This window comes from Stenella coeruleoalba (genome assembly GCF_951394435.1).
Source record: "Stenella coeruleoalba genome assembly, chromosome: 4".
NCBI lineage: Eukaryota > Metazoa > Chordata > Mammalia > Artiodactyla > Delphinidae > Stenella > Stenella coeruleoalba.
Window position 1 is genome coordinate 65,450,497 of NC_137149.1, and position 24,030 is coordinate 65,474,526.

Below are 24,030 nucleotides of genomic sequence, written 5' to 3' on the forward strand. Positions count from 1 at the left end.
CAACTGTTTAGTCTGTCTTGTTCGAAGCTTCTAACCCATTGGGGAAAAAGCTTTATCAATCCTATATGGAATCGTAAACAGAAGAAAAGGGGGTTTTACTTGCTTGTTTTGGGGTTTTACTAAACCTCCCTTAAAAAATACTCATTCTCAATAATTACTAATTTTCTTATTTTTACAATGAGCAACATAAAAAGAAGATAGCCTATTGTCTCTTACTGCCAGGCATTTTCCACCTTAACAGTAGTTGTGCTGCTATACTCTCTAATGGCAAAGAGAAGATGGATTGAAAGATGTCACATTGGTTACATTGCCCCAAAAGTATCTTGTTTCAAGAGAGGCAAAAATAGATGATCTGAAAGAAATCATGTTATTTCAGAAGTATATACGGTATAACAAGGAAAGCCCTAATCAAAAGGTGGCCTTGTGGACTTTTTTCTGGAAACCGTCGTGATCCTAGGCAGCCTGAGGTCTAATCTCATGGAAGAGCCTGGGAGTCTCTTACTCTGGAAAAAACTGCCTAGTTTGGAGTGATTTCTAGTTCAATAAACCCTAGTGGTTCTGAAGAGGTCATAGCATTTATTTACCTCATGTCTAGTGCTTTAGGCTCCTGAATTAACCATGTCAGGGGCTACTACGTTATTTTCTGGGTAGATAACTACCTGTATGTATCAGACTTCGAGGCAAGTTGTTAGCTGCACTTCATGAAATTTTAGCCAAAACACTCTTCATACTCGCTTACAACTTATGACACCAAAAGTTTTCCATTTATAATATGTTATCCTAAGAGCCGTTTTCTTTTCATTAATTAATTTTTGGCTGTGTTGGGTCTTCAATGCGCGTGGGCTTTCTCTAGTTGTGGTGAGCGAAGTTGTGGCGCACGGGCTGAGTTTCTCCGTGACATGTGGGATCTTCCCGGACCAGGGCTCGAACCCGTGTCCCCTGCATTGGCAAGTGGATTCTTAACTACTGCGCCACCAGGGAGATCCCCTAAGAGCCATTTTTAAACCTACTCCTCGTTTTACTTCCTTCTCCATGTTCCAGGAAAAGCATTTCTTGACTGTGTTTCAGCCAGTATATTCCCATTGAAACGGTAGAATTCATTGGTCATGGCAAAATATGGTGACCAGCTTAAAACAGGAAGCTGCACTCAACAGCCTCCCAGGCCTTTTTACCAGCTTGCCTTGATTTGCTGTTTCTAATTCATTTGCCCCATTCTGTGGGGCTGTCAAAGGAATAGTGTTCTTCTTTTTAAATAGTGTCTTTCTTCCCAAAACTGCATTCCCAACAGATATACTTTTTACAAAGGAGTAGCCTCACCCACCACTAAAATGTCACAGTTCCTTCAGGGTGAGCTGGAACTATTCAAAGGGCACAGTACCAGTAGGCAGGAGCATTAATTCAGACGGAGAGGCCGAGCGGCAGAGAAGGGTGGGCACCACGCTGCAATGGGCCACGGGGTGTGAGGTTGGAGGGTCAGCCTCTTGGGTCAGCCCAACCACTTTTGCGTATGACGTCATGTCTTCAGGTTCCTTCTACCTCATCTTTCTCATTAGAAACTCTTGGGACCATCGACTCTTACTTTAGAAATAGAGCCTAAATTAAGTTTGGCTTGTTATTAATTTTTAATACTCTGGTTATATCTATTGAGACCAACAAACTCCAGATCATCCTCATTTGAATCACCTTTAAGGTAATGAGATCATGAGAGCCGTTGTGCCGATGGTTGTCCGTTACCTGATAAGCATGAATAAATGACCTACTCTGTGGCCCATTTTTGAAATTGAAAAAGAAACTCATAAACTTGCTATGAGAGTAATTTTCATAAAGCAACTAGCAAAGTATGTAAAATAATATTTAATTAAGTGCTAGAAAACAGGGTTAGAAGCCTAGAGGGACATAAAACGGCAAGGAACAGGTAAGATCATGGTAGGCTGCAGTTAGTCTAGTTGGGAAGGTTTTATGTGAGTTTCAAAGTCAACTTGTAGGATTTGCATTGGAACGGAGGGGGAGCAAGCTGTTCCTCATGTTGCGACTAGCAGAAGCAAAGACCTCAAGAGGGGATCACAGGGCTAAGAGGTGATGAGGGTGACTAGATGCCATACACTCCACCCAGAGGAATTGGGGCTCCCACGGCCCCTCCCAGTTATCCCTGAGATATTTCCCAGTGGAAATCTAACACTCACTTTTTTTTTGCATTTTAAAATATTCGCTTCTGTAAGAAAATCATATCATAGCACAAATACTAGACTTGTAGAATCCAGGATTGGAAAAGAATTTGGAAGGTCTTTTAATCTAAGGACTAATTTATCCTGTTTAGTGACCTACAGAGAAATGTCTGCCTTCAAGATAGTCTAGTGTTTTCTTGATCCACTGTGAGCTATACTTGTCTTTGAATCTCTTCCTGCCTTGTTGTTGCCAAAAATGACCCTTTCCTAAAATACCTAAAGTACCCCATGCACTAGGTCAAAGACCAAACCCCCCCTGAGCCTCAGTTTATATTTAAAATAAGGATAATAATAGTATAGGCATCTGATGGTTATCGTGAGAATTCATATGTATAGAGCACTTAGCATGATGTCACAGTGACTCACAGAGGTGCCCTTAAGTTAGTTTTAACATTGTCATTCAACAAATGGGAGAAAGAAAGTTACCGTATATTTTTCAGAAGGCTGAAAGGGTGATAGGTGCAAAGTTTTTTAGGTTAAAGTAAGGTCATCAGAATCACCATATTGAACAGATGTGAATTTCAAACAAATGGGATAAATTCCATGTTGTCTTCCAACTCAGCCCGTCAGTAGCTCCAGCTGTAATTCTCTAGGAAGCAAACAGACATGAACAGCTTTTTCCAGAAGACGATTGCCCTTGCAGATGCTCACACGCTTCTTCCAGCAGCTCTTTTTGGTTCTCCTATTATTCACTCTTTCCCAAGTCTGGCTTCCCTCTGCCACCTAAACCCCCGGGACTCTCACCCGCTGACCTCCTGTCAGCGCCTTCTTGCCAGCTCATCCCAACCGATGTCCTGCATGCCCTCTGCGCTGGCAGCACCCTCCCACCGGGTCTGTGGCAAGTCTCCCTCATGGACCAACGGCCAGACTCAGCTCTGAGGGATCTAAACAACTTCGTCTGCGATTCTCAAACTAAGTAACAAGATCTTTCCACCTTGACAAAGCTCTAGGCCTTCCTCTTGAAAATTCAGTACTTTACTAATGTTTTCTGATCCAGGAAAACAGACAATCAGATCTTTCTTGAAACATTTCATTTTGCAGTGAGAGCAGGGTGAAGGCATTTGAGTAGGTGCTGTTTGCCTTACAACTGTGACCAACTGCAGATTCCTTTTAGATGTCAAATGTCAACAGACATTTCTCTAGAAACTGTTTTACTCCATCCAGAAGTAGTTGCAAGAGCATTAGATTTAATACTCTAATTAAGTCATTAAAGATATTTAGGTCTGAAAGCATTTACTGACTTCAAGATAGTATACATCAGGAACAATAAAAAAAATCAAACCTGGGTCAGACCCGCACATTGTTGGCTGGAGAAGTTTAAGGCAAAAAGAAAAAGTTTAAGGAGTGGAAAGGCTGATTCTCCACGTAGATCCTGTTTCAACCAGTGAAAATAGATATTTGGTGATATAAAAGCAAAAAGGGAAACATATGCATGGCATATGTGGCACCTGGGTCCTGGTGCCAAGACATAAATAGACTGATTTTCCAGGCTTGCGTCCAGATAAGTTCTTCAGGACTGGAGCCGGACAGTCAGTCAGAGTCACCGAATAGCAGCTCAGGTAAGGACCTCGGACATCACACCTTCCAACCCGTAGAGGTTAAATGATCAGTCCAAGCTTTCATACCTCCTCTGTCCTAGAAACAGGGCCACTCAGACCCTGGGTCTCAGGACCATTTGTCCTCTCCTGCTTCATATATCCAATTCATTCCACAGAGACGCTCTCTGGGCTGGTTCACCAGTAAGATTCTTGTTAAAAGAACAGCCCAAAGCCAGGCAGATCTGTGGCTAGACCATGTCCCTCTCAAGCCAGGAAACTGCCACCTCCCACCTGTGGCCTCAGGGCTCGGTCTGGCACCAGGGCCAGTTTAGATGGTGTTCTTAGTCAGGGGGATGCCAACTCCCGGCTTAGGCCCCTGTAACCTTTCTGTGCTCTCATTCATTCATGTCCAGGGATCTGTTTTTATTTTCATTCTTGAGACAGTATTACCAGTTGGAGAAGGGAAGGCTTCTCCTCTTTTCAGCTATAACCAAAGGAACGTGTGGGCCATAAAGCACATTTTCCAGCAAGACGGTTTGTTTCAGGCAAATCTCTGAGTCCATCGGCACTGGTTAAAACTGCCAATTTTGAACTCATTACCTTTGAAGTAATGATGTGAGTACAAAAGTAACAAGACTTCAGAATGGAGTATCAGACAGACGTTAATTAAACTGGCTTTGGGATTTCCCTTGATTATATATAGTCTATATATAATCTATATATAGATTATATAATAGATTATTATATAATCTATATATATATAGATTATATAATCTATATATATAATCTATATATAATCTATATATAGTCTATATATAATCTATATATAGATATATAGATTATATATAGTCTATATATATATAGCAGAATATAGAAAACCATAAAAAAAATAAACTAGTTATTACTCCAGCCACTCAGAAGTTAAGATTTTTTAAAATGTGCATCCTTCTCTTTTTCTCAGTGTATAGAAAATATTTTGGGGGCATCATGTTATTCAAATTGTGTTGTAACTTGCTTTTTCTCTTAATTTATCCTGAATATTTTGTTAGTAATAGCTTGATTTTGATGACTAGTATGCATTTAAACTAAGCTTGACAGTATAAATTTCATAAATAATGCATCTAACATTTGCTCCCCTATCATGGGTTACATGTTGGCTCTATGTCAGATACCATGCTGGGTCCCTGCCCCGCTCAGAACCTGGCCTGGATCAAAAGCCTCAAGATGAGGTGATGGCTGGGGGTGGTCCGGTCTCAAGCTGCCCTGGGAAGTGGAGACTTGGCTAACTTGCCTCCTGTCCCGAGAGATCCCGGAGAGTTCTCATCTTTTGCATAATAAATGGATGAGAGGTAGAATGGAAAGGATGAGGTAGAATGGATGAGAAGGAAAGGGCATGGAAAGGGCAGTTTGAATCATTTCAGCAATAAACTTGGGACACTCAGGTTCGGGATTGCCTCTTATGGGTCAAAACCTTTAAATACCTGGGGAGAAGTTGGCAGTGGGTGTGACTCCAAGTCCAGATGTTGGAGCATTGAGGTTACCAGCACAGGTCAGGGTTCCTACCTCCCCTGCCTACTAGCGATGTGACTCTGGGTGAGTGACTTAGCCTCCCGGGCCTCAGCTTCCTCACCTGTATAAAGGGAATCGTATTGGTGCATACTTTATACAAGCTTGCTCTGAGGACTAAGGAAGGTAATCCACATCGAGTGCTGACATGTGGGAAATCTAGTAAATATTGACCATGGCTACAGTGACAACAGTGTATAACCTTTAAAACATAATTTCAAGGGAAGATAAATTGGGTCATCTGGGAGTTCAGTATTTGAGTGTTAAGCCACATAGAAATGCATCCAGAAACATGAGTATTCTTGAAAATCGAAGTTCTGCATTAGTCATGCATAAGTAAAATATTACTGAAGTGAGGTGTGCTAGAAAAATCATCCTTATTGAAGTAGTGCTTGAGGACTTTGTCTCTTCTGCATTATAAATTATGTCTAGGGCTTCCCTGGTGGCGCAGCGGTTAAGAATCCGCCTGCTAATGCAGGGGACACGGGTTCGAGCCCTGGTCCGGGAAGATCCCACATGCCGCGGAGCCTAAGCCCATGGGCCACAACTACTGAGCCTGCGCTCTAGAGCCCGTGAGCCACAACTACTGAGCCCACGTGCCACGGCTACTGAAGCCTGTGCGCCTAGAGCCCGTGCTCTGCAACAAGAGAAGACACGGCAATGAGAAGCCCACGCACCGCAACAAAGAGTAGCCCCTGCTCGCCACAACTAGGGAAAGCCTGCGCACAGCAACGAAGACCCAGTGCAGCCAAAAACAAATAAATAACATAAATAAATTTTAAAAAACTATGTCTAAAGGACTTCATGAATTATCTCATTTCATTGATTCCAAGGGGCACACTTGCCACACTTGAGCATCTCTAAATCAGGACATGTCTTTTTTTTTTTTTCAGGATATGTCTTATAATCAATAGTGTGTCCTATTTAGTTTGTTTAGTAGTTTGTTTTCTTTCTTAGTAGTACCTAAAATAATACAACTTAAGCTTGATGGCATCTAAGATTTAATAAAATATGTCCATTTCTTTGTTCATGTTTGGGCTGGGAAGGCTTTGGCTCAGTTTTTGTAGTTATTTATTTCCCAGTCACTGGAAACACCAGCGTTCTCAAGAACATCATACATCAATATTTAACTGCAAATTTGTTTCCCAACCTCAGATACTTTTCCATAATCTAATCCATTTGGGGAGAAAATGTAAAAATCAGTATTTCAGACAGTATTTTATATATTAAAAATCAGTATCTCTGACTATTTATATATTAACATCATAAAACAAAAAACACTATGTATTAATACTTCTATGTGGGGGGGGGGACACTTTAAATTATTAAACCCAGGTTATTCTGTTGTAATACTAGGCTGGTGGGTCTTCAAATACTACTCTCATGTCAGTTGTTCATGTAACAGTGTACACACACACAGAGAACATATATATGTAACTTCACTATAATAAAAGAGACTTTGGTTCATTTAACCATTTCCACTCATTAAGTCTCTTAAAGGGTTTCAATTCAGGCTTCTTGATGTATTAAAAAGTTACAAAATCCATTAAGTAGTATAAATATGATGCTTATTTCCCTCCTAGCGTTTTAAAGGTGCATGTTAATTTAATATTATGTTCTTCCAGAATTGATACACGGTTATCCATCATTAGAAAGTGCTCATCTAGTTATGAAGATGTCAAAACTACCCCATCCTCCAAAAGAAAAAGCATATCTTTGCCACTAGATGCTCTTATAAAATTCTTTAGCAGCTTGAAAGGCTAGTGGCTTAAAGTTTCCTTGTGTCTTTTTTTTAACTTTGAAAATTTGCAAATAATTTTTTTTACAAATTTTCTTCCATTTTTTTATTGTGGTAAAGTAAAACATAAAATTTACTATCTTAACCATTTTTAAGTGCACAGTTTAGTAGTATTTAGTACATTCATATTGTGCAACCATTGCCACCATCTGTCTCCAGAACGCTTTTCATCTTGCTAAACTGAAACTCTGTACCCATTAAACAATAGTTCCCCATGGCCCCCTCCCCTCAGACCCAGGCAACAATCATTTTACTTTTTTTTTCTCCTTCACTTTTCCCTCATGCCCCAGCCTCTGGTAGCTACCATTCTACTCTCTGTTACTACGGGTCTAGCATTTTTTAATTTTAATTTTGTAGATTCCAGATGTAACTGAGATCATGCAATATTTGTCTTTCTGTGTCTGGCTTATTTCACTCAGCATAATGTTCTCCAGGTTCATACATATTGTCGCAAATGACAGGATTTTCTTCTTTTTAAAGGCTCAATAATATTCCATTGTATATGTGTGTATAATATTGATATTTGTGCATATAATAGTAATATTTACATATCAGAATATATGAATAATATATACATATTTTCTTTATCTAGTCATCCATCAACATTTAGGTTGTTTCCATATCTTAGCTATTGTGAATAATGCTGTAATGAACATGGGAGTACAGATATCTCTTCGAGATACTCATTTCATTTCCTTTGGCTATATATACCTAGAAGTGGAATTGCTGGATCATATAATAGTTCTATTTTAAATTTTTGATGAAACTCCATACTGTTTTCCATAATGGCTGTGCCAATTTATATTCCCACCATCAGTGTACAATGGTTCCTTTTTCTCCACATTCTCAACAACACTTGCCATCTTTTGACTTTTTTTTTTTTTTTTTTTTTGGCTGCGTTGGGTCTTCGTTGCTGCACGCGGGCTTTCTTTAGTTGCGGCGAGCGGGGGCTACTCTCGGTTGCAGTGAGCAGGCTTCTCATTGCGGTGCCTCCTCTTTGTTGCGGAGCACAGGCTCTAGGTGCGTGGGCTTCAGTAGTTGTGGTGCACGGGCTTAGTTGCTCCGCGGCATGTGGGATCTTCCCGACCAGGGCTCGAACCCACGTCCCCTGCATTGGCAGGCGGATTCTTAACCACTGTACCAGGGAAGCCCCTCTTTTGACTTTTTGATAATAACAATCCCTAAAAGATATAAGGTGATATCTCACTGTAGTTTTGATTTCCCCGGTGATTAGTGATGTTGAGCATCTTTTCATATACATGACTTCAGTTGGCCATTTGTATATCTTCTTTGGGAAAATGTCTATTCAGGTCCTTTTCCCATTTTTAAGTTGGTTTATTTGATGTTTTTTGCTATTGAGTTGTAAGAGTTCCTTTTGTATTTTGGATATCAATCCCCTATTGGATGTATGATTTGCAAATATTTTCTCCCATTCCATAGATTGCCCTCTCATTTTGTTATTTGTTTCCTTTGCTGTCCAGAAACATTTCAGTTTGATGTAGTTCCACTTGTTTATTTTTGCTTTTGGTGCCAAATCCAAGAAATCATTGCTAAGACCAATGCCTAGGAGATTTCCCCCTGTTTTCTTCTAGGAGTTTTATGGTTTGCAGTCATACTTTTAAGTCTTTTATCCATTTAGACATTGATTTTGGTGTATGGTGTAAGATAAGAGTCCAATTTCATTCTTTTGCATGTCGATATCCAGTTTTCCCAACAGCATTTACTGAAAAGTCTATCGTTTACCCATTTTGTATTCTTGGTGCCTTTGTCAAAAATTAGTTGACCATGAGAGTGTGGGTTGATTTCTGGATGTTCTGTTCCATTGATTTATGTGTCTGTTTTTATGCCAGTACCAAACTGTTTTGATTAATGTAGCTTGGTAACATAGTTTAAAATCAGGAAATGTGATGCTTCCAGTTTTGTTCTTCTTGCTCAAGATTGCTTTAGCTATTTGGGGTCCTTCGTATTTCCATATGAATTTTAGGGTTTTTTTTTTTCTATTTCTGTGAAAAATGCCATTGGAATTTTTAGAGGGATTGCATTGAATCTGTAGATTGCTTTGGGTAATGGGGATATTTTAACAATATTAATTCTTCCAATCCACGAATACAAGATATCTTTCCATTTCTTTGTGTCTTCTTCAGTTTCTTTCAGAAATTATGGGGGGGGGGTGGAATATGAGAAGTTGGGTAACAGAAAGTTGTTGAGAGCCCAGAAAGGGAGAGAACTTCAAGAATAAAATGCACAGTGCTAAGAGCCACCAGCATCTGTGCTGAAGACAAGCTACTGAGAGGTTAATTGCAACTTGAAAAAAAATATTTTTTTCACTGGTGATATGACCCTAAGCCAACTGTAAAGCCATTTGGAAGCAAGAGAGTGGTAACTATGATTTTGAAAAACTGATAGTGAAAGGAAGGAAAAAGAGGCAGTCAGAGGAGGTGGGGAGGTAGTGGGGTTGTGTGCCCTCATAACATGGTTCTGCTTCAGCACTTATGTTCTCCTTCACGGAACGTCTCTTTCCGACAAACCCAGCCTTTCACCACTGGAAATAGAAAAGAGTGAATTCATATAGGCAGCTCACCTCGTTGGCCTGAAAATTACTACTGGAAAAAAGAGAAAGAAATCCTTTACCTTCTAGAACCTTCAAAGGGATAATGTATTCAAGGTGGAAAAATATCTTTCTTTTAGGCAACGACTGAAGAAACTGAAACAAACAGTCAAGAAGATGAGAATGATGGTGAAAAAACAGAAAAAGGGAATACAGAAGTTGCCTCATCAGGTTTGTTTTTATAACAGACTAGTTTTAAGGTAAAGCGTGATAACTCTTAAGAGAATGAAAATAGAAAAGGTAGTGAATGAGGCTCTGTGACTGGTGTGGTTGTGCTGCCACCTAGTGACTTCCTGGGGAAAATTCTGACCAAGTGATTTATCTTGCTGTAAAAAAAACAGGAACCCATGCTTTTTGCTACCTTACTTCGTTTTTATTTTCTTTTTTGGTACGCTGGTCTCTCACTGTTGTGGCCTCTCCCCGGACGCGCAGGCCCAGCGGCCATGGCTCACGGGCCCAGCCGCTCCGTGGCATGTGGGACCTTCCCGGACCAGGGCACGAACCCATGTCCCCTGCATCGGCAGGTGGATTCTCAACCACTGCGCCACCTGGGAAGCCCTCATTTTGTTGAAAGTTTATCTCCGTCATCATAAGAGAGTTATATTTCCCCTAATCAATAATGCTAAAAACTGAGGGTTATATTTAACACACAGTAACAACAATAGATAAGACAGATTAAAAATATATCATAAAAATAGATGCTGAGGGCTTCCCTGGTGGCGCAGTGGTTGAGAGTCCGCCTGCCGATGCGGGGGACACGGGTTCGTGCCCCGGTCCGGGAAGATCCCACATGCCGCGGAGCGGCTGGACCCGTGAGCCATGGCCGCTGAGCGTGCGCGTCTGGAGCCTGTGCTCCGCAACGGGGAGGCCACAACAGTGAGAGACCTGCATACCGCAAAAAAAAAAAAAAAAAAAAGATGCTGAAGTGGTAAACCCAATGAATAGTTTGAAAGAATAAAGTAATGCCACAAATATGAACAGTGAGTATGAATAGAAACCCACTCTTCCCTAAAGTAATATTTCTCGATATTTTAAACACATTTTTTCTTTTGATAAACATGAAAACCTCTCACCCTTTTCTAATACCAAGTTATTTTTAAATGGCATTGTAAAGTAAATTAAAAGTCATTACTAAAAATTTTAGTGTATACTTTTTCAAACTAGACTGTACCTCCACATTTTGATATGCCCCCTCAGGTGGTGACTTTTCCACCCACTTTAGACTGTACCAAATTCTTCTTTGTATACCCGAGAACACTTAATTTTCATTGCATTATATTGATTTTAACCACACAATCCCTAACACATTCCAATTATGAAAACATGATGTTAAAAAGGAACATTGAAATACAAAAGGAAGAGTCAGGCTGCCCCTCATTTGGAAAGAAATTTGGATAGAAATTATCTATAAATGTTCACCTGTCCAACCCACCTCTCGTAATATTTCCTACCAGCATTTTGTTTCATGTAGTGTTATTCATATGTAAACTGAGACTCTTATTCAGAACTTAAGTTTTTCATAGTGGGGTTCTTTGATGTGTTTTATGTTGCTTTATTTTTTAATAATATCTTGAAAGAGCCTAGAGAATTCTAGTACCTGAAGCTCTTTTGTACCTCTCATCACACTGTAATCCAGCTCCGTGTTGCCCCGGGCAAGATATGTACTCAGTGTACTTCCTGGCATGGCAGGACCAATGAGCCTTTATATGGTTTTCATCTTGTTCTTTATGTTTCTGAATGTAACTCCATTTCAGAGCCACAGTGTTTTACATCAACTGTGACTCGATCCAGCCCGACCGTGGCCTTTGTGGAGCTTTCCTCCAGCCCCCAGGTGAAGAACGAGGTGCCAGAAGAGAAAGACCAGAAGAAACCGGAAAACGAAATGAGTGGAAAGGTGGAACTGGTGCTGTCACAAAAGGTGAGGTGGACTAAAGCCGTTAAGTCCACGATTCACGTGGCTTCATGGTACTGCCGGCTGCCATGGTGGCACCGTTTTGTAATGAAGGTTTATTTTCTATCCTGATATTGTTTCCTACCTTTGATCTGTATTTTTTTTTTTCTTAATACAAATATAATACATGTTCATTGTAAAAAAAAATGTAACTACCTATAGAAAGATGTCTGTGTTAGTCCACTTGGGCAGCTGTAACAGAAAACCATAGACTCGGCTTACAGACAACAGAAATTTATTTCTGTCGGTTATGGCAGCTGGGAGGGGCAAGAGCAAGGTGCTGACAGTCAGCATCTGGTGAGAACCCACTTCCTGACTCACAGACGGCTGTCTTCTTGCTGTGCCCTCACTTGGCAGAAGGGCCAAGGGTCCTGAGTCTCTTTTATACCATCACTAGTCCCATTCATGAGATCTTCACCCCCATGACCTAATCACCTCCCAGAAGGCCCAGCTCCCAATACCATTACCTTGGGGGGTTAGGGTTTCAGCATATGAATTTTGGGGGGACACAAACATTCAGCCTATAGCTATTTATTTTTAATGTATATTTACAGTGATATACATGGAAGTATGTAACAAATCTATCAAATAGTATGTGTAAGTATACATAAAATATATAAATAAAAAACATAGAAATAGAGCAAGAGAGAGAAAAAGTCACTGAAACCTACCTCTCTATTAATAATAAGTGGTATATATATTCTTTCAACATCTTTTAAAATTTATTTTAAATGGCTAATTTTTATAAAATTATTTTTATAAAAATTTTTATAAAAATTATATAAATAAAAATTTTTATAAAATTTATATACATTTAAAAGAAAAATGTAGTATAGATATCTGTTATAAAGCTTTGCAGTTAGGTTTTAGTTTGCTGTGCATGAACTTGCTTATTTGTAACTTACTCCATATTCTCTTTCCGATATTTACCTGTTTTACAGTAATGGTACTTCTGATGCCTCTGAACTTGAATAACAAGGAAACAAGAAAATTATTATTCTGATATAATGGGTTTTAACATCTTGTTTTTATTAAATTTCTTCTTTGTTTGGAGTCTCATCTCTTTCATATTAATTTAGTTTGTTTTCAGGCACAGTCTAAAAGTCATCTTTTGTACCTCTTGTCCTCAACCTTGGTTACCCTTTAGAATTTAATAGATACCAGGTCATATAAATCTCAGTCTCTGGGAACAGGGCTCAGGCATCTGTATTTTCAAAAGGTCCCCAGGTGATTCTGATGGGTCACCAAGATAGAGTACAACTGACTTGCCTACTGGATACTTTATGTGGTGATATTCCAACTTTAAAAATTAAACCTAAATTTGGATTTGACTTTAGAGTGAAAATTTTACCACTTCTAGTTCTGGTTCATCTATCATCTACTCAACCAGTAGTGGTTGTGCACCTACTCTGTGCCAAGCACTCTGCAGACACTGGATATTCAACAGTGAATAAGACACAGCCCCTGGCCTTAAGATGCTGAGAGTGCTGTATGCCTGGTGGAACCCAAAAATGCCTGCTTCCCTGATGCCTTTTGGGGATTTCAGACTCTAGCTACTCCCCCATTTTTATACATAGAGAATTAAAAAATGGTCTGGAGGTCTGAACAGAAGAACCTAACTGTAGGAAAAGCGTTGGGGGCAGACAGGATTTCCTGCCCTTGCAGGTTGTGCCTGACCCACATTACACTTGTAATCTATTTATTTATTCTTCTTGTAAATTGACCTTTTTTCCTATGTAAATATAAAATGAAAGGAAAACTCATAACATTGCTAGAAAAAATATTTTTAAAATCAAACAAAATGGATACCATAACATAAAAAATATTCATCTGCATTCCTCATCTGTGTAACCTCATCTATGTGATCCATCTTTGGACCCCCAGTGTCATGGCTACCCTACTATGGAAAAAATTGTTTTCAGGGGTTCTTAACTTTGTGTGTATGTGTGTGTGTGCACACGCGCACGCTGGACGTGTGCCCACGCGTGTACATGCACCGTGGACCCTTTGTCTATCTGGTAAACATTATTCTCAGAATAATATTGTTTAAACCATAAAATACACAGCATTACCAAGTTTTCCTTGGTATCAAGTAGTACGAAATATGTATAACCACATGACTTCTTTTCTGTGGACTCCAGGTTAAGAATCTCTGCTAGATGATTAGCAAATGGAATAATGGTCTTTGAACCCAATGCTTTTCACACCATGCGAATTTCTCCTTTTCTCCTTTCTCTACTTTACAGTTAACTTTTAGAGAAAGAAAGAAAGAAAGATGATGACAGTGGTTGCAACAGCTTTTATTTTCTGATTTCACTTGAGAGTGTTACCTTTATAAAACAAAGTACCAATGCACACAGGCTGACCTTTTACATAGTGGGTATTTTGAGCATTTCTGCTGAGATTAACTGTTTCGTTTACAACCAGGCATTATCTGAAACGTATTTTTGTCAATTCCACTATGGAGGAAATGGTATGAGCTTAAGATCTGAGGGTTGTCAACTTTGGTAAATCTAGGCCTTAGGTTTTGCTGCATGTTTTAACACTGAAGTTCATTTGGACATCTGGTTGATCTCTGTAATGCAGAACAATTAACTGTATTTTCTTCAAGATTCCATTAGGGTTGAATATATTATTCATCAAGAAAAATAAAATCTTACTGAGGAGAAATTCTAGACATTAAATCATCCTGAGGACCAAATAAGAGATCAACTTATGATGAAACAAATGCTCTAGAGCCTCACTCGCCCACTGGCCATAAAATTAATCTCTTCATGGCCACCAGCCAGTGAATCAGAGAAGATTCTGTAAGCAGCTAAAAGGACATCGGAACCGATACAGCCACACTCCTCATTCCGATCTCTGCTCAGAGTCTACTGACTCTTTATTTTGGTCGTTAGTTTGGTTATCTGGTCTTTCAGAAATCAGTTGATTAGAAGCAACAAATCGGAAGGAGGGTGTTCTACCAAAGGCCCTTCCGACTGGGGAGAAACAAAATAAAATTAACTAGCAATAACAAGAAAAATCTGTTTTTACAAAGCAAACATAAGAATTTTTAAAGCCTGTAACTTTGGATCTATTTACCATAAGGTCATGTGGTCTAACATGCTTCAAAAATCCCTTAAGGGCATCATCGCTATGGCACTATTTGATATAATGGTTATTTACAATAATGCTTCTTTGTCAAAAGCACAGTATATTGTCTTTAATGTGCTTTGCGTAAATTTGTTGGGGGGAGTGTGTAGTGTCTCAAGAATAATGCCCATTAGAAGGTAATATTACTTTAATATTTAATACTTACATAGTAAGATTTTTTTTAGATCTTATGTGGAACATCTCACTTCCTGACATTACAAATTCAGTATGATGTACCAAGAAGAGAAACCGTGATTGATCCCAATAAGAACATGAAACAGAGTGATATATTATCTCAAATATGGAATATTGTCCTCTGAGTTTGAAGAAACATGATCATCAAATTTTTATGCTCTAGTTTGATTTCTCTGAAAAATTGACCTCTCTATTAATGTAGAAAAGCACGAAGGGGTTTGGAGAAGGGGCAACATTTTCCATTTACAATTTAAATGTTTGGGCTTCTTGACTTATTGTAGCCATGGATCCTTAAATTTTATTTCACCTGTGCATTTAGTAATGGACAATACTTGTAATATGTATGTCTGTTGCCCATGATCCAGGTGGTAAAGCCAAAATCTCCAGAACCAGAAGCAACCCTGACGTTTCCATTTCTGGACAAAATGCCTGAAAGCAGCCAATTACCTTTGCCAAATCTCAGTTCTCAAGGTAAAAAGATAGAAGTGTTTTGTTTCAGTTCTACGTGTTCTGCTGGGCCCATCTGTAGTGAAATATTCTTCATTTTCAAGGCAGATCACTTCCTTTATGTTGATGTACCTTTAGCCGTTGGGTTTGCCAGAGTCCATGATGGCTGAATTAATCACTTCCGAATGGAGGTCTGGAGCTACAGTCTCTGTTTGGCTTAGCCAGGAACCCCCGCTGCCAAGACCGTTTTGTCAGCCAGACACTGTAGGCACAATAGGGCCTATACCAGTATTTGATACCCGAAAATCACTTTTATTGGCTCTTAAATATTTTAAAAATTAAAAAATCAATAACTTTAATAAAGAGTTTATGATCTTAATATTACGTCAAGTTCATTAACTGTTAATTGTCTAGTCTTCCTAAAATATTCATTTAATTTGACAGTGATTTTGGAAGAAAGTCAGATTTTCTTGCCCCGTCATAGTTCCTGGCTGTGTGTGATGATTACCAAGAAACATTCATGATCATAGATTCAACGTGTTACTCAGAGCCAAAAACTTTAATCTTTCCAAAAATTCTTTACAGTTAGAATATATAGTTATATGGAACACACATATATATAGGCTGAGGATAAACCTTAATATATTTCATATGTTTGATTTATTTTATTTTATTAACATCTTTATTGGAGTATAATTGCTTTACAATGGCGTGTTAGTTTCTGCTGTATAACAAAGTGAGTCAGCTATACATATACATATACATATATCCCCATATCTCCTCCTTCTTGCATCTCCCTCCCACCCTCCCTATCCCACTCCTCTCGGTGGTCACAGAGCACCAAGCTGATCTCCCTGTGCTATGCAGTTGCTTCCCACTAGCTATTTATTTTACATGTGGTAGTGTTTATATGTCCATGCCACTCTCTCACTTTGTCCCATGTTTGATACATTTTAACATGTTTGGTATAATTTAGGGAGGGATGGCCTCGAAAAATATGGGCGTTTAGGGCCTAGGAAGGTCTTAAAATGGCAATGGCCACTGCAAACTCCCCAAGTGCCTTTAGGCCATGTATAGGTTGTGAATTCACCCCATTATTCTTTAAGAGCCAACTTGAATCCATTTATCTTGGTAAGAACCCCAGGCACCCACAACCACCAGAAAGGAGCCTGAGGGATGTGAACAGTAGGGGGATGGGTCCTGAGGATTCCATGACCCATAGGGACTATGCTTCACAAGAGACAGACCACCGGGCTTCACTGGTGTGAGTTCTCTCTCTTTACTGATGTGATGTGAAAACGGCGAGAGTTCAGGAGGCAAGAACTATAAGGTTTCTTGTTTTTCTTTTTTAACGTGCTTTCCCCAGTACACTTTATAGATCTATCCGTCCAGGCAAAGAGAGGATGTACAGGGTCATTGTGGCTGGGGACTTGTTGCTTTTCTTTTCAAGGATGGGCAGCTCTGTGGCAGAATGCTACTTGGCTTCCATTAGTCTTTGTTGACGGCTGGGAGATAAGTTGGGCTCTATCTGCATAACAGGAAGTACTCGGGAGGGAATTAATTGGTACAGGTACTGATGATCACTAGCTTCTTAATGTGGAAACAAGTTCAATACTGTCTTCAAAGCATTTGATTTAAATTCGTCAGCCCTACTGTCCTGAAGGGAAGTGACAAAAGTAAACTCTCCTAACTGGGCCAGCAATTGGTCCCATTTAGATTTTAATTCTGCCCTATTTCTAGCACTTTTTAATTGTGTATATAAGTAATATAGAGAGGAAATAGATATTTTAAGCCATATTAATTAGTTTTATTGTCTTCGATATTTTTACATCTAATTATCTGTTGTAAGGCATTTCGATTTTGTAAAATGTGCTGTTGAATTAAGGGACTTTACTTCATGCTTTATCTAAGGTGAATGAAAAATAAAATTCAGTGGCACTAGAGCATTTCCAAAATCATTCTTCAAGATGGGATTATATTTGTCATACACCTGTTCCATACTCTTGTCTGGCTCATGGAAGCTGTAATGACAGCTGCAGGCTCTGGAGACAGAAGGCCTGGCTTCAAATTCTGGCTCTTCAAGTTCTAATCTGTATGATCTTACCCACCAAGTTCTCTCTAGCCTCTGTCACCCGAAAACTGGAAATAATAACAGTACCAACCTCATAGGGTTGTTGGAAGAATTAAATGAGATAAACCAAAAAAACAAAAAAAACAAGGCATTTAGCTCAACATCTGACCTAGAATAAGCACTACAGTATAATCTGGTAGCTGCAGAATAGTTGCAGTAAGAGTAGAAGTATAAAGCAAGGTTCCAGGCAGGAATAAAGCATTCTTAAATGCTCTCCTTAAAATAGGAGTGTTTATATTGTAGAGACATAGCAGTAATTTTCAAACCTGAGATGTGGCAGGGTCTCCTGCAGGATTAATTAAAACACTGCTCTCTGGACCCCGCCCGTACAGCATCTGATTGTGTAGGTCTGGGCTGTGGCCACAGTACTTACATTTCTAACAAGTTCCCAAAGGTGATGCTGATGCTGCAGATCCAGGGACCACACTCTGGAAACCACTGGCTTGAAGCATGTGTTTAAATTGTGTACCAAAAACATCACTGGTAGATGTAAAAATAACATTAATACTTGTTTGGAGTGTCTAAAGTTCCTATCTTTCAAGTAGCAAAAGGCCTCTAATAAATGTAGTCTTAAAAGACATGATTTGTCTTTAATTGGGGGTTGGCGGGGGTAATAGGGCTTTGCCCAGCTATAAAAAGTCAGCATAGGGGCTTCGCTGGTGGCGCAGTGGTTGGGAGTCCGCCTGCCGATGCAGGGGACACGGGTCTGGGAAGATCCCACATGCCGCGGAGCGGCTGGGCCCGTGAGCCATGGCCGCTGAGCCTGCACGTCCGGAGCCTGTGCTCTACAACGGGAGAGACCACAACAGTGAGAGGCCCGCGTATCGCAAAAAAAAAAAAAAAAAAAGTCAGCATACATTTAAGTGACTAGTCAGAGGCTGCACATCAAGTCCAAAGAAGCTGTAGGGTCAGGATCAGGAATCCTGGAGCCATACCTAACATTCTCTCCCCAGCACAGTGATGATGCCACCATCTCCACCAAGTGGTCTGTTTCTCGACTGCTCAGACAGGCTACTGCAGATGTGTGGGGGCCCTAGTGATGCTCCACAGATTTCCCTTGAACATACCCATGTGCATAAATAGCCTTTAAATACTCTGAAAACATTCATAAAATGACATTTAAAGAGGACAGATTTCCTTTTCTCAACTGTCTCCCAATAGTAGAAAGATATCTTGAATTGATGTTTCAGGAAAATATTTGCACATTTTAAAAACCGCTGTCTTTATTTGCATTGAGAACGATGACAGATGAGCATCGCATCTAGGTTAAGGATGCAAATGCTTGCCTTCAGCTACTGTCTGCTTGATGCCACCCCACGACAGATACACACATACACATCTTTTTACTACACACGTATATAACTGCCACCACAGACTTCCATAATAACATTTATAAAGTGTGTAAGAATAATTGAACTCACCTCTGCTGTCTTTTATACTTTTCTAGTGCTTTCCAAAAGCAACGTAAACTGTGCGCTTTGCCCTTACCTCACACATCATCCCATCATTTTGAGATTCAGCATCTTAACAATATCACCTTTAAGTATGAGCTCCTAAACTCCCACCCAACACCAAACAATAGCGTAAACTGGCCCATCTATGGACTTCTGTCCACATCTTCGGGATTTGTGTGCATTTTATTGAGGTATTTTGTACTTTGGATACTTTCACTCTCAATCCTTGTTCTGATGACAGCCAAACCTCCATTAGTACTTGGGAGTGTGGTTCTATTCAAGTCTCAGCCCTGTTTTCATGGTTTTTCTATTTGTTCTGTCCTGCCATCTGATCTAGAGTCGCCTGGCACTGCCAGCGTTCTGCTGAGAGTTCAGAACTCTTGGCGACGTTCCCAGTTTTTCTCCCAGTCAGGTAAAATGCATACTGGGGAGCTCTATTTCTTTTTTGCAAAATCCATGTTGTGGGCAACCAATTATATCTGGTACTTTTCTTCATTTCTGATTCCAGGGGCACACAGTTAGCAAAGAGCTGGTTCATTGATATCAGTACCAGTTATCAGTACTAAAATTGGGGGAAATTCACAGAATTTTACTTTGATTTTGAAAATCCAAAGAAATAATATTCACCTCTTTCTTTATGGTCTTCTTCTTTTTTTTTAAACAAAGATTAGAAGCATTTACCTGGAACTGGTAACGGTCCTCTTGTTAACTGTGTCACCTTCTCTACTTCCTGGATGACATCTGGCCTCTCTCTGTGTGATCCTTCTCTGTGTCAGACAGTGAGGGAACTGGTCAGTCAAGCCAGAGTGCAAGGTGCCTTAAAATGAGCACTCATAGGAATAGATTTCGCTTCCTATAATGTAGTACCTGGTGCTAATTGATGTGATCAATCATATTACCCTGCTCATAACTTCTCTTGGTGATGGGTACAAGCTGCTTCAGGGGTCTGCTTTATCATGATTTTCTAATGCTCTTGGCTAACCAAAAAAAGTTGGTTTGAAGCTGACATAGGAACCACACTCCACTGAGACGATCAAAAAAGAAAGACAATTAGAAGCTACTCACATTGTGATCTTTTTTCCTTTCTTTCTGTACAGTGGATTCTCCAAGCAGTGAAAAGTCACCTGTAACTACGCCTGTAAGTAATTCCTACTGAGGAATAAGATCATGCATTTAGTGTGATTTTAATTTATAAGGTATTTGATTCGCTTAAAGGGGATTCAATCAAAAACGGTCTCCAAACTTTTGATTGTAAAAGAATGTTTTTGTCGGATATAATGCTGTCAGTTGAATCATAGAGAAAGAGATGGATTATCATTCTGCCCAGTTGTTATCATGCCTGGAAGCAAAATGGTGAGTCAGGAAAGTAAAATCTAAAAGAAACAACCAAAATGAATGTGACATAAGGAATTAGTAATAAAATATGCAACTTCCGTAGGCATCAAACTCAGCTGTTTAAATGAAGGCAATACTTTAACACAGTGTATCATCGGCAGACAGGGCCCAGCCTGGACTTTCTCTGGGAGACCCGTGCTGTCTGGGTCATATTCCTGCTCACAATCAGTATCTTGAATAATATATATTTTTTAACATCTTTATTGGAGTATAACTGCTTTACAATGGTGTGTTAGTTTCTGCTGTATAACAAGGTGAATCAGCTGTACGTATACACATATCCCTCTTGCATCTCCCTCCATCCTCCCTATCCCACCCCTCTAGGTGGACACAAAGCACCGAGCTGATCTCCCTGTGCTGTGCAGCTGCTTCCCACTAGCTATCTATTTTACATTTGGTAGTGTATATATGTCCATGCCACTCTCTCACCTCGTCACAGCTTTCTCTTACCCCTCCCCGTGTCCTCAAGTCCCTTCTCTACATCTGCGTCTTTATTCCTGTCCTGCCCCTAGGTTCTTCAGAACCATTTTGTTTTTTAGATCCGTATATATGTGTTAGCATAGGGTATTTGTTTTTCTCTTTCTGACTCACCTCACTCTGTATGACAGACTCTAGGTCCATCCACCTCACTACAAATAACTCAATTTCGTTTCTTTTTATGGCTGAGTAATATTCCATTATATCTATGTGCCACATCTTCTTTATCCATTCATCTGTCAGTGGACACGTAGGTTGCTTCCATGTCCTGGTTATTGTAAATAGAGCTGCAATGAACATTGTCGTACATGACTCTTTTTGAATTATGGTTTTCTCAGGGTATATGCCCAGTTAGTGGGATTCCTGGGTCGTATGGTAGTTCTATTTTTAGTTTTTTGAGGAACCTCCATACAGTTCTCTATAGTGGCTGTATCAATTTACATTCCCACCAACAGTGCAAGAGGGTTCCCTTTTCTCCACACCCTCTCCAGCATTTATTGTTTGTAGATTTTTTGATGATGGCCATTCTGACTGGTGTGAGGTGATACCTCATTGTAGTTTTGATTTGCATTTTTCTAATGATTAGCGATGTTAAGCATCCTTTCATGTGTTTGTTGGCAGTCTGTATATCTTCTTTGGAGAAATGTCTTCTGCCCATTTTTGGACTGAGTTGTTTGTTTTTTTGATATTGAGCTGCATAAGCTGCTTGTATATTTTGGAGAGTAATCCTTTGTCAGTTGGTTCGTTTGCAAATATTTTCTCCCATTCTGAGGGTTGTCTTTTCGTCTTGTTTATGGTTTCCTTTGCTGTGCAAAAGCTTTTAAGTTTCATTAGGTCCCACTTGTTTATTTTTGGTTTTATATCCATTTCTCTAGGAGGTGGGTCAAAAAGGATCTTGCTATGATTTATGTCATGGAGTGTTCTGCCTACGTTTTCCTCTAAGAGTTTTATAGTCTCTGACCTTACATTTAGGTCCTTAATCCATTTTGAGTTTATTTATGTGTATGGTGTTAGGGAGTCTTCTAATTTCATTCTTTTACATGTAGCTGTCCAGTTTTCCCAGCACCACTTATTGAAGAGGCTGTCTTTCCTCCCTTGTATATTCTTGCCTCCTTTATCAAAGATAAGGTGACCTTATGTGCGTGGGTTTATCTCTGGGCTTTCTATCCTGTTCCATTGATTTATATTTCTGTTTTTGTGCCAGTACCATACTGTCTTGATTACTGTAGCTTTGTAGTATAGTCTGAAGTCAGGGAGCCTGATTCCTCCAGCTCCGTTTTTCTTTCTCAAGATTGCTTTGGCTATTCGGGGTCTTTTGTGTTTCCATACGAATTGTGCAATTTTTTGTTCTAGTTCTGTGAAAAATGCCATTGGTAGTTTGATAGGGATTGCACTGAATCTGTAGATTGCTTTGGGTAGGATAGTCATTTTCACAATGTTGATTCTTCCAATCCAAGAACATGGTATATCTCTCCATCTGTTTGTAACATCTTTAATTTCTTTCATCAGTGTCTTATAGTTTTCTGCATACAGGTCTTTTGTCTCCTTAGGTAGGTTTATTCCTAGGTATTTTATTCTTTTTGTTGCAGTGGTAAATGGGAGTGTTTCCTTAATTTCTCTTTCAGATTTTTCATCATTAGTGTATAGGAATGCAAGAGATTTCTGTGCATTAATTTTGTATCCTGCTACTTTACCAAATTCATTGATTAGCTCCAGTAGTTTTCTGGTAGCATCTTTAGGATTCTCTATGTATAGTATCATGTCATCTGCAAACAGTGACAGTTTTACTTCTTCTTTTGCAATTTGGATTCCTTTTATTTCTTTTTCTTCTCTGATTGCTGTGGCTAAAACTTTCAAAACTATGTTGAAAAATAGTGGTGAGAGTGGACAACCTTGTCTTGTTCCTGATCTTAGTGGAAATGGTTTCAGTTTTTCACCATTGAGAACAATGTTGGCTGTGGGTTTGTCGTATATAGCCTTTATTATGTTGAGGTAAGTTCCCTCTATGTCTACTTTCTGGAGAGTTTTTTTATCATATATGGGTGTTGAATTTTCTCAAAAGCTTTTTCTGCATCTACTGAGATGATCATGTGGTTTTTCTCCTTCAGTTTGTTAATATGGTTTATCACACTGATTGATTTGCATGTATTGAAGAAACCTTGCATTCCTGGGATAAACCCCACTTGATCATGGTGTATGATCCTTTTCATGTGCTGTTGGATTCTGTTTGCTAGTATTTTGTTGAGGATTTTTGCATCTCTGTTCATCAATGATATTGGCCTGTAGTTTTCTTTGTTTGTGGCATCTTTGTCTGGTTTTGTTATCAGGGTGATGGTGGCCTTGTAGAATGAGTTTGGGAGTGTTCCTCCCTCTGCTATATTTTGGAAGAGTTTGAGAGGATGGGTGTTAGCTCTTCTCTACATGTTTGATAGAATTCGCCTCTGAAGGCATCTGGTCCTGGGCTTTTGTTTGTTGGAAGATTTTTAATCACAGTCTCAATTTCAGTCCTTGTGATTGGTCTATTTATATTTTCTGTTTCTTCCTGGTTCAGTCTCAGAACGTTGTGCTTTTCTAAGAATTTGTCCATTTCTTCCAGGTTGTCCATTTTATTGGCATATAGTTGCTTGTAGTAATCTGTCATGATCCTCTGTATTTCTGCAGTGTCAGTTGTTACTTCTCCTTTTTCATTTCTAATTCTATTGATTTGAGTCTTCTCCCTTTTTTTCTTGAGGAGTCTGGCTAATGGTTTATCAATTTTGTTTATCTTCTCAAAGAACCAGCTTTTAGTTTTATTCATCTTTGCTATCATTTCCTTCATTTCTTTTTCATTTATTTGTGATTTGATCTTTATGATTTCTTTCCTTCTGCTAACTTTGAGGTTTTTTGTTCTTCTTTCTCTAATTGCTTTAGGTGTAAGGTTAGGTCGTTTATTTGAGATGTTCTTGTTCTTGAGGTAGGATTGTATTGCTATAAACTTCCCTCTTAGAACTGCTTTTGCTGCATGCCATAGGTTTGGGGTCATTGTGTTTTCATTGTAATTTGTTTCTAGGTTTTGGTTTTTTTTTGCGGTACATGGGCCTCTCACTGTCGTGGCCTCTCCCATTGTGGAG

The 24,030-nt window shown here is 39.4% G+C and overlaps 1 protein-coding gene across 6 annotated transcripts in view; it reads left to right on the forward strand.

Annotated features, from left to right (window-relative positions):
• Positions 1-24,030, forward strand: part of LIMCH1 (LIM and calponin homology domains 1) — a 342,867-nt gene that overhangs the window by 288,803 nt on the left and 30,034 nt on the right. For 5 of the 6 annotated variants that reach the window (XM_079919399.1, XM_079919394.1, XM_079919397.1 and 2 more), the window contains 4 exons: positions 9,816-9,906; positions 11,490-11,653; positions 15,382-15,487; positions 20,146-20,186. In XM_079919399.1, coding sequence (XP_079775525.1) covers positions 9,816-9,906; positions 11,490-11,653; positions 15,382-15,487; positions 20,146-20,186 — 402 coding nt within the window. Of the gene's footprint in view, positions 1-9,815; positions 9,907-11,489; positions 11,654-15,381; positions 15,488-19,385; positions 19,461-20,145; positions 20,187-24,030 lie in introns of all 6 variants that reach the window. The other variant, XM_079919396.1, reaches the window with a different exon arrangement.